The sequence below is a fragment of the Syngnathus floridae genome, chromosome 3, assembly GCF_059516105.1.
Source record: "Syngnathus floridae isolate MCC-2025c chromosome 3, RoL_Sflo_1.0, whole genome shotgun sequence".
Classification (NCBI taxonomy): Eukaryota; Metazoa; Chordata; class Actinopteri; order Syngnathiformes; family Syngnathidae; genus Syngnathus; species Syngnathus floridae.
The window spans coordinates 1,850,224-1,862,929 of NC_142415.1; the positions used below are offsets into that span (position 1 = coordinate 1,850,224).

At 47.6% G+C, this 12,706-nt stretch overlaps 1 protein-coding gene across 12 annotated transcripts in view; it reads right to left on the minus strand.

Moving 5' to 3' along the window:
* Positions 1-12,706, minus strand: part of ano1a (anoctamin 1, calcium activated chloride channel a) — a 195,724-nt gene that overhangs the window by 66,528 nt on the left and 116,490 nt on the right. For all 12 annotated transcript variants that reach the window (XM_088370469.1, XM_088370471.1, XM_088370474.1 and 9 more), the window contains 4 exons: positions 9,134-9,335; positions 8,876-8,987; positions 8,425-8,482; positions 8,191-8,291 (listed from right to left, as the gene is read on the minus strand). In XM_088370469.1, coding sequence (XP_088226595.1) covers positions 8,191-8,291; positions 8,425-8,482; positions 8,876-8,987; positions 9,134-9,335 — 473 coding nt within the window. The remainder of the gene's footprint in view (positions 1-8,190; positions 8,292-8,424; positions 8,483-8,875; positions 8,988-9,133; positions 9,336-12,706) is intronic.

A 12,706-nucleotide genomic window follows, 5' to 3' on the forward strand; every position in this document is an offset into this window, starting at 1 on the left:
CTTGTCTTCAGTCTGCTGTGCCATCTCGCTTGCCCCTAGTGACAGCCGAGGAACCGGCTTCGATCGATCTTTCACATGTTCCCGGAGAATACCATGACCTAAGTCAGGTTTTCAACAAGAGCAAGGCTTCGTCCTTACCACCTCATCGCCCCTACGATTGTGCCATAGAGCTTCTTCCCGGAGCCCCACGACCGTCCAGTAGGCTCTACAACCTCTCACGCACGGAAAGACAAGCTATGGAAGCATACATTAATGATTCACTGGCCGCTGGCATCATTCGCCCTTCCTCCTCACCCCTGGGGGGAGGATTCTTCTTCGTGGGCAAGAAGGATAAGACTCTCCGCCCTTGCATTGACTACCGTGGCCTCAACCTCATCACAGTCAAGATCAGGTATCCCCTTCCTCTCATTTCATCAGCATTTGAACCAGTCCAGGAAGCCAACATCTTCACTAAGCTCGACCTCCGAAACGCAAATCATTTGGTCAGGATCCGCCAGGGAGAGGAAGACCGCTTTCAAGACTCCGCTAGGCCACTTCGAGTACCTCGTCATGCTCTTTGGACTTTGCAACGCCCCCGCAGTTTTTCAAGCCCTAGTCAATGATGTCCTCCGGGACTTTCTCAACGTATTCGTGTATCTGGATGACATTCTCATTTACTTGCGCAACCCCTTGAAACACTGCCGTCATGTCCGCCTGGTGCTACAGCGCCTCCTGGAGAACCGATTGTACATCAAGGCAGAGAAGTGCGAGTTCCACAAACCATCCGTCACCTTCTTAGGGTTCATCCTTGAGAGTGGACAGGTTCGACCAGACTCTGATAAGATCAAAGCCGTCCTGGACTGGCCTGTTCCTGAGACCCGCAACCAAGTCCAACGCTTCCTCGGGTTTGTCAACTTTTATTGCCGTTTCATCCGTAATTACAGCCAGACAGCCGCTCCCCTAGCAGCACTGACATCAACCAAGACAACGTTCACCTGGAATCAAGAAGCCAAAGCCGCGTTCATTACTCTTAAAAAGAAGTTTTCTGAGGCACCTATACTCGTACATCCGGATCCCAAGAGAGACAACAATCGGACACTGACGGAAAGCTTCACCCCTGTGCATTCTTCTCCCGACGTTTATCTCCAGCGGAGAGGAACTACGACGTAGGGGACAGAGAACTTCTGGCCATCAAGCTTGCGCTCGAAGAGTGGCGCCATTGTTTAGAGGGCACCGAAGAACCCGTGTTGGTCTGGTCAGACCATAAGAACCTAGCCTAGCTACAGTCCGCGCAACGCCTGAATTCCCGACAGTCTCGCTAGTCCTTGTTTTTCTCTCGAATCAATTCGTCCATCTCTCATCGCCCAGGCTCCCAGAACACGAAACCAGACGCCTTGCCCCAACACTTCGCTCCCGGCGAGTCAGTGGAGGAACCAGCTCCCATACTCCCCCCCAGTTGCATCGTAGGCTCCCTCTCCTGGGATGTCGAGTGGCTTGTTCAGGCTCAACTTCAGTAACCCGATCCAGTCCCGCTGGACTTTAACAGCCTCTCGCCATACCAAAACGTCCCTGGTCCCATATTGTGTTAGCCTTTGTGACAGGCCTGCCCGTATCACAGGGAATGACCACCATCCTCACCGTCGTCGACCACTTCTCCAAGTCATGCTATCTTGTACCACTCAGAAAGCTCCCCTCGGCGTTCCAGACAGCTCAGCTTCTCGTCAAACACGTATTCCATCTCCACGGCATCCCGCAGGAGATCCTGTCCGATCGAGGTCCCGAGTTCCTATCCCAAGTGTGGAAACAGTTCTGCTCAGCCCTCGATGCGAGGGTCTCCCTGACATCGGGCTACCATCCCCAGACGAACAGGCGTACTGAACGCATGAATCAGGAGCTCGAGGCCGCGCTCCGATGCCTTAACTCCGATAACCCGGCTGAGTGGAACAAGTATCTTCCATGGGTGGAGTATGCACACAATTCTCATGTCTCTGCTGCCACAGGACTCTCTCCGTTTGAAGTCACGCTAGGTTATCAACCGCCGCTGTTTCCGGCCGACGAGAGGGAGATCTCGGTCACTTCGGTTCGTCACTACATATGATGCTGCAAGAACATCTGGTCCAACACTGTTAAGGCCCTTCACCGCTCCGTCGAGCAGAACCGCAAGTATGCCGACCGATGACGCACGCCCGCCCTGCTTTATTCCCCAGGTCAGAAGGTCTGGCTTTCGTCTCGGGACGTTCCCCTCAAGTTTGTGACGCGGAAACTGTCCCCCCCACTTCATTGTATGAGATCCTGGCGGTGATCAGTCCCTAGGAGGTCCGTCTCCGTCTTCCTCGAAGCCTCTGGATTCATCCCACCTTCCACGTCTCCCAGATTAAGCCGGTCGGGTCCAGCGCGCTCCTTCCTTCGGCCGTGCCCGCGCCTCCTGCCCGGGATCCTGATGGGGACCTGGTCTACCCGGTCCAACAGATCGTGGACTCCCGTCGGCGGGGCCGTGGGTGGCAGTACCTCGTTGACTGGGAGGGCTACGGTCCCAAGGACCGGTCTTGGGTGCCCGGTTCCTACATCTGTGATCCCTCCCTTATCTTGGACTACTGGTCATCGCGCCTGTCTTCCTCTTCTGGGCCGCCGGGGGATGGTCGTTAAGGGGGGGTTGTCAGGGTCCAGGGAGGTGTTCTTTTCAGGTCCACAGGTGGCAGCCGTTAGCAGAGTGGCGGGGGACTCAGGTGCGGCTCATCAGGCTCATTAGGGGAAGGCTTTTAAGGAGCGTGCTGCCAGCGGCTCGTCGCCTGAGTGTCTGCCTATATGATCTCCTCGGTTGTGCCTCTAGCTCCTTGATCTCGCTCCTAGTTCTCACCATTGAATTCACTGACCAAATATTGTGTGTTCCACGCTCTTGGATTTCCTCCACGGACCATCGCCACCCCGCTCTGGCCGAACTCCTCACGCTCCGTCATCGCTGCTCCCACTCCGTGCTCCTGGCTCAGCTCCTAACGCTCACCCTTCACCGTATCACCTGCATTAAAGACTCCTTACTCAATTCTGGACTTCCGAGTTGGTTTTCTGCATGTGGGTCAAAACAATTGTTAAAACAGTGACAGTCAGAAATTGAGCGTTGACTTACGTGCTATATTTCTGTCTGTTGCAGAACTACACACCACACACACACACACCACAAACACCCTACACACCCTTCACACGCTTCATACAATAATCACACACACAAGAATCACATTCACACACCCAAACACTCACCCATGTACACTCCACGCACCTGCTCTCACATCCTTACGACCAAACGTGTGCCTATACCCTTTTGCCAGTTTGCCTGTATGCCCTTATGAGCCACAGTGCCTGTTACTTTTTTGCCAATAATTCAGTGAAGCAATCAAAACTGAACCACGTCTTTCCTCCTGTGTTCTGACCGACACCCGGGGGCGAAAAGAGCATAACCTTCCGAGCCAACCCCCTATACAGTCCTCAGGCTCCTCAACAGAAACGTAGCGACCATCTGGAGAAAAGTGGGTCGAAGATCGGCCAGGTTAACCGGCAGCCTAGGAGAAGTTATGATGCAAACTTCAAGATGATGGTGATAAATGAGGCAGAGTCTTCAAACAATTGCAAAGCGGCTGTGAAATATGGTGTCACAGAGTGTAATGTACGGAGATGGAAAGCTCAAAATGATCGCCTTAAAAAATGCTCACAATCAGAGAAAAGCTTTCCGTGGTCCTCAGAGCGGCCGCGTTCGAGAGCTCGACAGGATCATTTAATTCAGATGCACTGTAATTATTTTCTGTATAAAAATTATATTTGGTGTTCAAAAAGTCTTTTTTTAAACTTGAGTCTTGAAAAAGAAGGGGTCGTCTTATAATCAGGGTCGTCTCAGTGGTCTTCAATCTTTTTTATTAAATAAATAATACATTTATAATCGATATATAAATACGATGAAATAAAATGATACGACTTGCATAAAAACAAGTATAAATGACATAAAAATAAAACTCACCATTACGTTGAATTAGTGGGAGTACTGAGCTTGTTTCTCAGAAACGAGCCGGTCCCATCTAGGTGTAACAATGATTTAAAAGACAATGACACCCGAAGTGGTTAAGGTTTGTCTTTTAATGCAGGATGCTTGTTCTCCATGTGCCGATGCAGTTTTGAAGGCTTCATTGCCTCGTTAGCTAGTCTGTCGCCACATATACAGAATGGGCTTGGCGCGTCAGACTCACCTGTGGCGATAAATCCATACTTTAAGTAGGACTTCAGAAATGTTCTTTAAAATGCAGCTTTCCTTTTCTTAGAAGTCGTAGCCTCTTCCGTCTCCTCATTGGGCTTTTTTCCCTTGCCGAAGAAGCTTTCCAAACATCTCTGTTTCTTGCTCATTTTTGCTTGCTTTGCGGGCTCGACTGAGGTGACATGTCACGTGACCAAGACGAGCGTCTTGACCTGAACTGACGGATGTAATTGGCAGAGAATCGTCATTTTTTTGTGTATTTTTCAAAATAAATTCTTACTCATTTTTGCTAGCTTTGCAGGTTCGACTGGGGAAACATGTCACATGACCGGGACGAGCGTCTTGACCTGAATTAATTGATCGTCGATAAAAAAATATATATTTTTTTTTTCCTGTGTGGCTTGGCGGCCCGATACCAAGTGAACCACGGACCGGTACCGGTCCGCGGCTCGGTGGTTGGGGACCACTGGTCTTATATTCGGGCCAATACGGTATTACACGATTGGCATGGTATTTCATGTATGCGTTTGTCTTATGGGTGTATACCATCCTTGGGATGAACCAGTATTTGACAGAGTGTTATGTGTGGGTTTACGAGTGTAATGTATTTTTTCATTGCTCTTTGGATGACTCCTCTTATGTATGGAGGCATTACTATTCTTAAGTGTTCTTGTTTATTTGCTGAATTTTCTTCCTTCCTTTTGTTGTGTTTTTCTTGTGTTTGACCTGTCGTGCTTCTTTTGTTATTAGCCATTGTGGGTGCTGGCATTTTTCAGAGTTACTTATGTTTTTCTATTCCTTCCGGGTCTTGCGGGTCTGTGATTATTGTTGCGCTTATGCAATGTTCTGACGACTGACAGTTTATGGCTCTTAGGGTGTTCATAAGTCCAGAGGAGATATTGGTCGGTGTGTGGGTGATTTTAACAGAGCGAACCTCACACATGAACTCCCCAAATACAGACAGCACATAACGTGTCCCACGAGAGGGACAGAGACACTGGACCACTGTTACTCCGTAATAAAGGACGCATATCGATCTGTGCGGTAACCCTAACCCTTACCCAACCTACAGGCAGAAATTAAAAACTTCTAAGCCTATAGTGAGGACTGTGTGGAAACGGATAGCGGAGTCAAAGCAGGACCTCCAAGCCTGCTTTGACTGCACAGATTGGGGTGGTTTTGAAGCTGCAACTTCAGACCTGCATGAACTCACCGATGCCGTGACATCATACATCAGTTTTTGTGAGGACTTGTGTGTGCAGACCAAGATCTTCTGCATGTACAACAACAACAAACTGCGATTTACACCAAACTTCAGGATGCTGCGCAAAGCCAAGCCGGAGGCCTACAGGAGTGGGGACCGTGACCTGTTCAGGCAGGCCAGGAACACACTGACCCGAGAGATCAGGAAAGCTAAGAGGAGCTATGGGCAGAGTTTGGAGAGACACCTCTCTGCCAATCCTGATCCCCCATCAGTGGGGAAAGGCCTGCAGAGCATCATGGGCCAAATTCCCCCCCCCCCCCCCCCCATCCTGTGGCGAGCCCAAGGCTTGCAAACCAGCTAAACAGGTTTTACTGCAGGTTTGAACGGTCCAACCACACAATGTGACCTCCTGCATGACAATCAACTTCCACACCTCCCCCCACAACCCCCCTGGTCACACCTCCATCGCCGTTATCACCTACTCTCTCTTTAAGAAGCCGCGCCAACACTTCAGATCTGCGAGGAGGAGGTGTGTCAGATATTCTGGAGACTCAAGGTCAGGAAGGCACCAGGCCCAGACGGTGTGTCCCCCTCCTGCCTGAAAGTCTGTGCTGAACAGCTGGCACCCACTTTTGCACGAATCACGAACCGTTCCCTGGAGCTGTGTGAGGTGCCCTTTGTGCTTCAAAAGCTCCATCATCGTACCGGTGGCCAAGAAGCCTGCCTTCACAGGTTTGAATGATTACAGATCCGTCACCCTGACATCTGTGGTCATGAAATCCTTTGAGAGGCTAGTGTTGAGCCACCTGAAGGACATCAAGGGCCCCCTGCTCGACCCTCTACAGTTTGCCTTCCGGGCAAACAGGTCGGTGGACGTTACGGTCAACATGATACTGTACTACATACTGCGCCACCTAGACATCCAGGGACGTACGCCAGGATCCTGTTTGTGGACTTTGGCTCGGCGTTCAACACCATCGCTCCCGACATTCTCCACCACAAGCTCATACAGCTTGTGGTGCCTGCTCCACCTGTCAGTGGATCACCAGCTACCTGACCAACAGGAGACAGCATGTGAGGCTGGGGACCATCACATCCGACACCCGGACCACCAGCACTGGCGCCCCACAGGGGTGTGTACTCTCCCCACTGCTCTTCTCTCTACACCAACGATTGCTCCTCAGGCAACTCTTCTGTGAAGCCCCTGAAGTATGCGGATGACACCATTCTCATCAGACTGATCCGGGACGGTGATGAGACTCCGTACAGACATGAGGTAGAGCGGCTGGTCCACTGGTGCAGCCAAAACCACCTGGAGTTGAACATGCTCAAGACCGTGGAGATGACAGTGGACTTCAGGAGAGACCCTTCGCCACTTCTACCCCTCACCATCCTCAGTAATGATATTCCCACCACAGACACCTTCAAGTTCCTGAGATCCACAATCTCCCGGGACCTGAAATGGACCGGCCACATAGAATCTGTCCGGAAGAAGGCCCAGCTGAGGTAGTACTTTCGGAGATAGCTCAGGAAGTTCAACTTGCCTCAGGAGCTGCTGAAGACCTTCTACACTGCCATCATCCAGTCTATCCTCTGCACCTCCATCACTGTTTGGTTTGGATCGCCCACCAAACAAAACAAGCACACACTGCAACGGACAATCAGGTCTGCGGAAAAGATAATCGGGACCAACCGGCCATCTATCCAAGACTTTTACCTGTCCAGGACCAGGAAACGTGCGAGTAACATCTCTGCAGACCCTTCTCACCCAGGTCACAGTCTGTTCAAACTACTCCCTTTCGGACGGCGTTACAGAGAACTGTACACCAAAATCAGCAGATACGGGCAAAGCTTCTTCCCGTCGCTCTGACGAACTCACACCACTCATAGAGACTCAGAGAGATCACTGTGCAATAACATCCTGCTCTCGCCACTTAATTGTTGTTAGTTGCCTGAATGTTGTCAGTCACTTAAATGTTGTACAGAGGCTGAGACCAACCAGAGTCAAATTCCCTCTTTGGCATGCCAAACTTGGTCAATAAAGCTGATTCTGATTCCTGTGTACTTTTATTTTGATGTCCCCGTTGTCCATGAGCTGAATCCCCAGAAAGGCTATGGATCTGTTGGTATCCTCTTCATGTATAAATTAAATACTGCCAGTGGTGCCTATGGTTTTCAGGTTGTCTGTGAGTTTGTGTGTATCTTGTTTAGACCTTTTCCAAAATGTCTTCGACGTATTGTTTCCGTAATGATGGAGTCTGTATTTTTCTGGGGTTGTTCTAAGTGCTTTTTGTTCCAGATCTTCCATGACAAAAAATGCACGTGATGGCTGACAGTGGGTTTCCCATGTGTCTGGTGACACATAAGGCGTAACCCGCCTGTCAGGTGATAGACATGTCACACACCATCTCGTGGCACTGTGATGAAGGTGAAAGGACATGCTAGGAAAATAGAAACCACAAAACATTGTTTGGAATAGAAGAACCAGAAGATTTATGGAGAATTAACTTTAAATTACCGAGTTTAATGTTGAATTAAACAAACGATCATCTCTCTCGTGTGCCATTTTGAATGTTGTGAGGATGTACTTCTGCCAAAAGAATGACCGTGTATGAAGAATAGGGTAAAGCAAGTAAACGAATTTGATTTATCTGTTCATTTTGAGCTGAGCCGAGTGCCGATGAATGGCGTCCTCCCCAGATCTATACTTTCTTTGTGGGTCTGGCTTGCCAGGCTAAAATCAACTAGGTCTATGACGTTTATCACTTACGGTACGCCAATCTCAAATAGATTGTTTTGGATGAACTGCTTCCCAAGCATGGTGATACATAACTGGATGCATAATTCCATTAGGCAGCCTGCCTCGGCACACTGGAAAAAGAGGATGCAAAGTGCTGTGTGTTTGGACCCAAATAATCAAGGTTCATCCAGTTTTAAAATATTAAATCTAATCTGTTATCTTAATATATATGAAATACATTTTAATTCAAAACACAATTGTTACCTCTTCCATTCTGTATGACCCAACAACATACAGGTAGTTTCCTGGCCGCCCAACAAGTCTATGGAGCAAAAGAATATTTTATATACATTCACTTAACACAAATGGGTGCACACGCACGCACGCACACACAAGAACCCACGCACAAACACTAAATACAGTAAAACCTTATTTGCAACAATTTGATATTGAGAAACTTTGCATCTGATGTGCTTTTGGGAACTTTGCATCTGATGTGTTTTGGGTGCCTCTTGTCTGAGCCCTTATCTCATTTGAAATCCAATTTTATTCACTGCAATAGATGCCAAATATAGCAAAACTGAACAAAACATTTCAATAAGGTTTAATGAGAACCCACAAATACAGTGACAGTGCAAGTTGTGATAGTATAAATTAATTAACAGATTTGATAATAATAAGTGCAGATATGAAAATCTTGTGGGTGTTTTCTTACCTCCCCCTAAAAAAAGCCAAATAAACAATTGGCGTGAAGGCATTTGCAAATTTCAAGACAAACGTCTTGAAGATAAGCCGTTCTTCAAAGCTCTTATCTGTTTTTGGAACTTCTGCAAAAGATTGGGAAAAAAAGCATTTAATGCTATTGAATACTAAAATTAACCAAATATGGCTCTATGAGAATTATGCATCACAGACACAATTTCATTAGAGACTATAATATCAGGTCTGTTTTTTGAGTGATTAGTTTTCTTACCAAGTAGAGTGAGCCTGCGTGCGATATTACCATAGATTTCATCTAAGACGATGATGACGATGAGGCTGATGATGGCAGCCGTTGTTTTGACGATGGCTCGGACATTGTACCGTGCTCCAGGGTAGTTATTAATTTGTAAAGCTGCGTTAATGGTAATCCGGTAGAGAACAATCCCAAAGACAATAACAAATGTCACTGTGATCTACAAGTAAAGAGAAAGAGAACATGAAATTTCACATTTCACAACAGTAACCACTAAAGGACTGATGTACCATATCATTGCTTTTCTTGATAAATTCAGAATATATAGTTATAAAACGTTTACATTTTCAAGGAGATAGATAATGCATTTGTTTCACAATTTTAAACAATTCCCAGGATTCTTACCTCTTGCCTTCAAATAGTCCTAAAACACTTTTGACAGCACTGACATCTGTGGTCATAAAATCTTTCGAGAGGTTAGTGCTGAACCTCCTGAAAGATGTCACGGGCCCCCTGCTTGACCCCCTCCAGTTTGCCTACCGGGCAAACAGGTCGGTGGATGATGCGGTCAACATGGGACTGCACTACATCCTGCAACACCTGGACACCCCAGGAACGTACGCCAGGATCCTGTTTGTGGACTTCAGCTTGGCGTTCAACACCATCGCTCCTGACATCCTCCAACAGAAGCTCATCCAGCTCACGGTGCCTGCCTCCACCTGTCAGTGGATCACCAGCTTCCTGACCAACAGGAGACAGCGTGTGAGGCTGGGGAGCATCACATCTGACAATACTGGAGCCCCTCAGGGGTGCGTTCTCTCCCTACTGCTCTTCTCCCTCTACACCAATGATTTCTCCGCAGGTGACTCTCCGGTGAAGCTCCTGAAGTATGCAGACGACACCACTCTCATCGAACTGATCCAGAACGGTGATGAGACTGCGTACAGACAGGAGGTGGAGCGGCTGGTCCACTGGTGCAGCCAAAACCACCTGGAACTGAACCCGCTCAAGACCGTGGAGATGACAGTGGACTTCAGGCGAGGCCCTTCACCACTTCCACCCCTCACTATCCGCAGTAATACTATTCTTTCAACAGACACCTTCAAGTTCCTGGGAACCACAATCTCTCGGGACCTGAAATGGACCGGCCACATAGACTCTGTCCGGAAGAAGGCCCAGCAGAGGCTGTACTTCCTGAGACAGCTCAAGAAGTTCAACCTGCCGCGGGAGCTGCAGAAGACCTTCTACACTGCCATCATCCAGTCTGTCCTCTGCACCTCCATCACTGTCTGGTTTGGATCGGCCTCCAAACAAGACAAGCACAGACTGCAACGGACAATAAGGACTGCAGAAAAGATAATTGGAATCAACCTCCCATCTATCCAAGACTTGTACCTGTCCAGGACCAGGAAACGTGCAAGTAACATCTCTACAGACCCTTCTCACCCAGGGTGTAGTCTGTTTGAACTACTCCCCTCCGGACGGCGTTATAGAGCTCTGTACACTAAAACCAGCAGACACAGAGACAGCTTCTTCCCCCAGGCTGTTGCTCTGATGAACTCACACCACTCTTAGAGTCTAAGAGTCATTACTGTGCAACATAATGCTCTCCACACCTTTTTTGTCTACACTGTTTGTACTATGTGTCCTCTCTGCATCCATTGCAGCCTGGTCATCCTAGAAGAGGGACCCTCCCATCTGTGGTCTCTTCTCAAGGTTTCTCATTTCCCCTAGGTGGAGTTTTGAGTTTTCCTTGCCCTCTTGGGAGTTTAAGATCAGGGGATGTTTGAGAATATCTTCCATTTTTCACATGTCCTGAGTGTTGTTGTTAGTCACCTAAATGTTGAACAGATGCTGTGATTTACCAAGGTCAAATTCCTTGTTTGGCACACTCAAACATGGCGAATAAAAAACTCTTGAATCTTGAATCTTGTATACCCAATGGAACAGGCTCACTAGTTGTCCATTGATGATGTGGGAGTTGACATGAGTAAAAATGTGAATTTTGAGGCCCACAGAGCTCCGGACGTTGACATCACGCATCCCACAATACACTGTGCCAACTGTAGTAGTTGCTTTGTCAGTATAGAGAACATGTCGCTCCTTTGAGTGAATGCAAATACCACATTTTGAGAAAGATCACTGTGCACTGTGCAAAAGCAAAAAAAGTGATGACCACTCTACTGACCACCAAAACGACAACGAATGTGTCATACATGAATGGATAGCAGCCATAAAAAGAGCCAAGAACAAGACCCTAAGTGGGATTCCTCTCATAGTGGCATTTACGGTGGTGTTCAAGGGGAGAAGGGAGTGTCTAATCAGCCAGAGTTTTACCAACTAAACAAGCAGCTACATGTGATGCTTCCCACCAGACAGCTAGACCACAGCTGGCTTCGAGGGTACCTCGCTGATCCTGGCAGTAACATTATACTTGTCTAAAAAATTAAACCATGCAAGTATTAAGTACACACACCTTTAAGTTTGTAACATGCTAAGTCTTTGTATGATTGCAAGCACTTACTTGCATAGTGAGAGGGAAAATTATTGAAAGCAGTGTACTGACAATCTGTCTGCCTATCTACTGTTGCCATAGTTGAAAAAAGCACTCCTGCTGCTTGATAGATCAATGATATCCAATATTCTGTCCAGCTTGCGTACCTCACCCATCAAGTGAGATGTGAATTCACTGGGACAGAATGTAGATGGGTAAACACTGCTTTTATTGTTACGCTCTTGTAGTCTTTGGTATGCTGGCGCTACTTTACAGCCAATGTGGCTGCGTAAACAGGAATAGTCAGGTGACGTCTAGAGGTCTTAAACCCCTACAAAGTAAAACATCTAGCGCGGCCGCTTAAAAACGCCGGGAAGCATATTTCAACAGAATGCTTACATGCGAATGGATCGGAAAAACAGTCATTTGAGTAAATATTTGAGTAAAGTAAACTCTCCACGACCATAAATGTTACTTCGAAAATTATATTCTGACTGATGCAACAATATTTATCGACCCCCATGCCCCAACTCACTGGATGGACAATTTAACAGGAAAGCAATGGTTGGACATTGACACCTACCTGAATTTTTTGGGGGGATATAATATTTATCCTAAAGGTAACACCTAAGGCCTATACTGTAATTCATTAGAAGCATATATTTTTGAAGGTCTAAACATGGCAAAACTTAATTACAAGCTGCACACACATTAGGCCTGCCAAAAACATATTGTGTTAGCCTGCCACAACCAGATCATAAAGACAAATTGAAGAGAAAAAAGAGAAATTGGCAATATGTCGGGAAAGAGTGGAGCCGGGCGACCAAATGCAGCTTGAACCAGGGTTTATTGAAGGGAAAGGGAGTTGGAAGGGAGGTACGTAGTAGGTGGGGAAACGAAGACACAGACGGGATAGAGACTCACAGCCAGCAAACAGACAGACAAAAGTCCACTCGGACACGGAACAGATTGTGACCATGAGCCTCCAGAAAAGACCGGGTGAATATAGACGAGCAGGACAGGAACACTAGGCGCGGACACAGACGAGAGACAACAGTGGACACCGACAGGGAGAAACACACGGGCAGGGTTTAAAT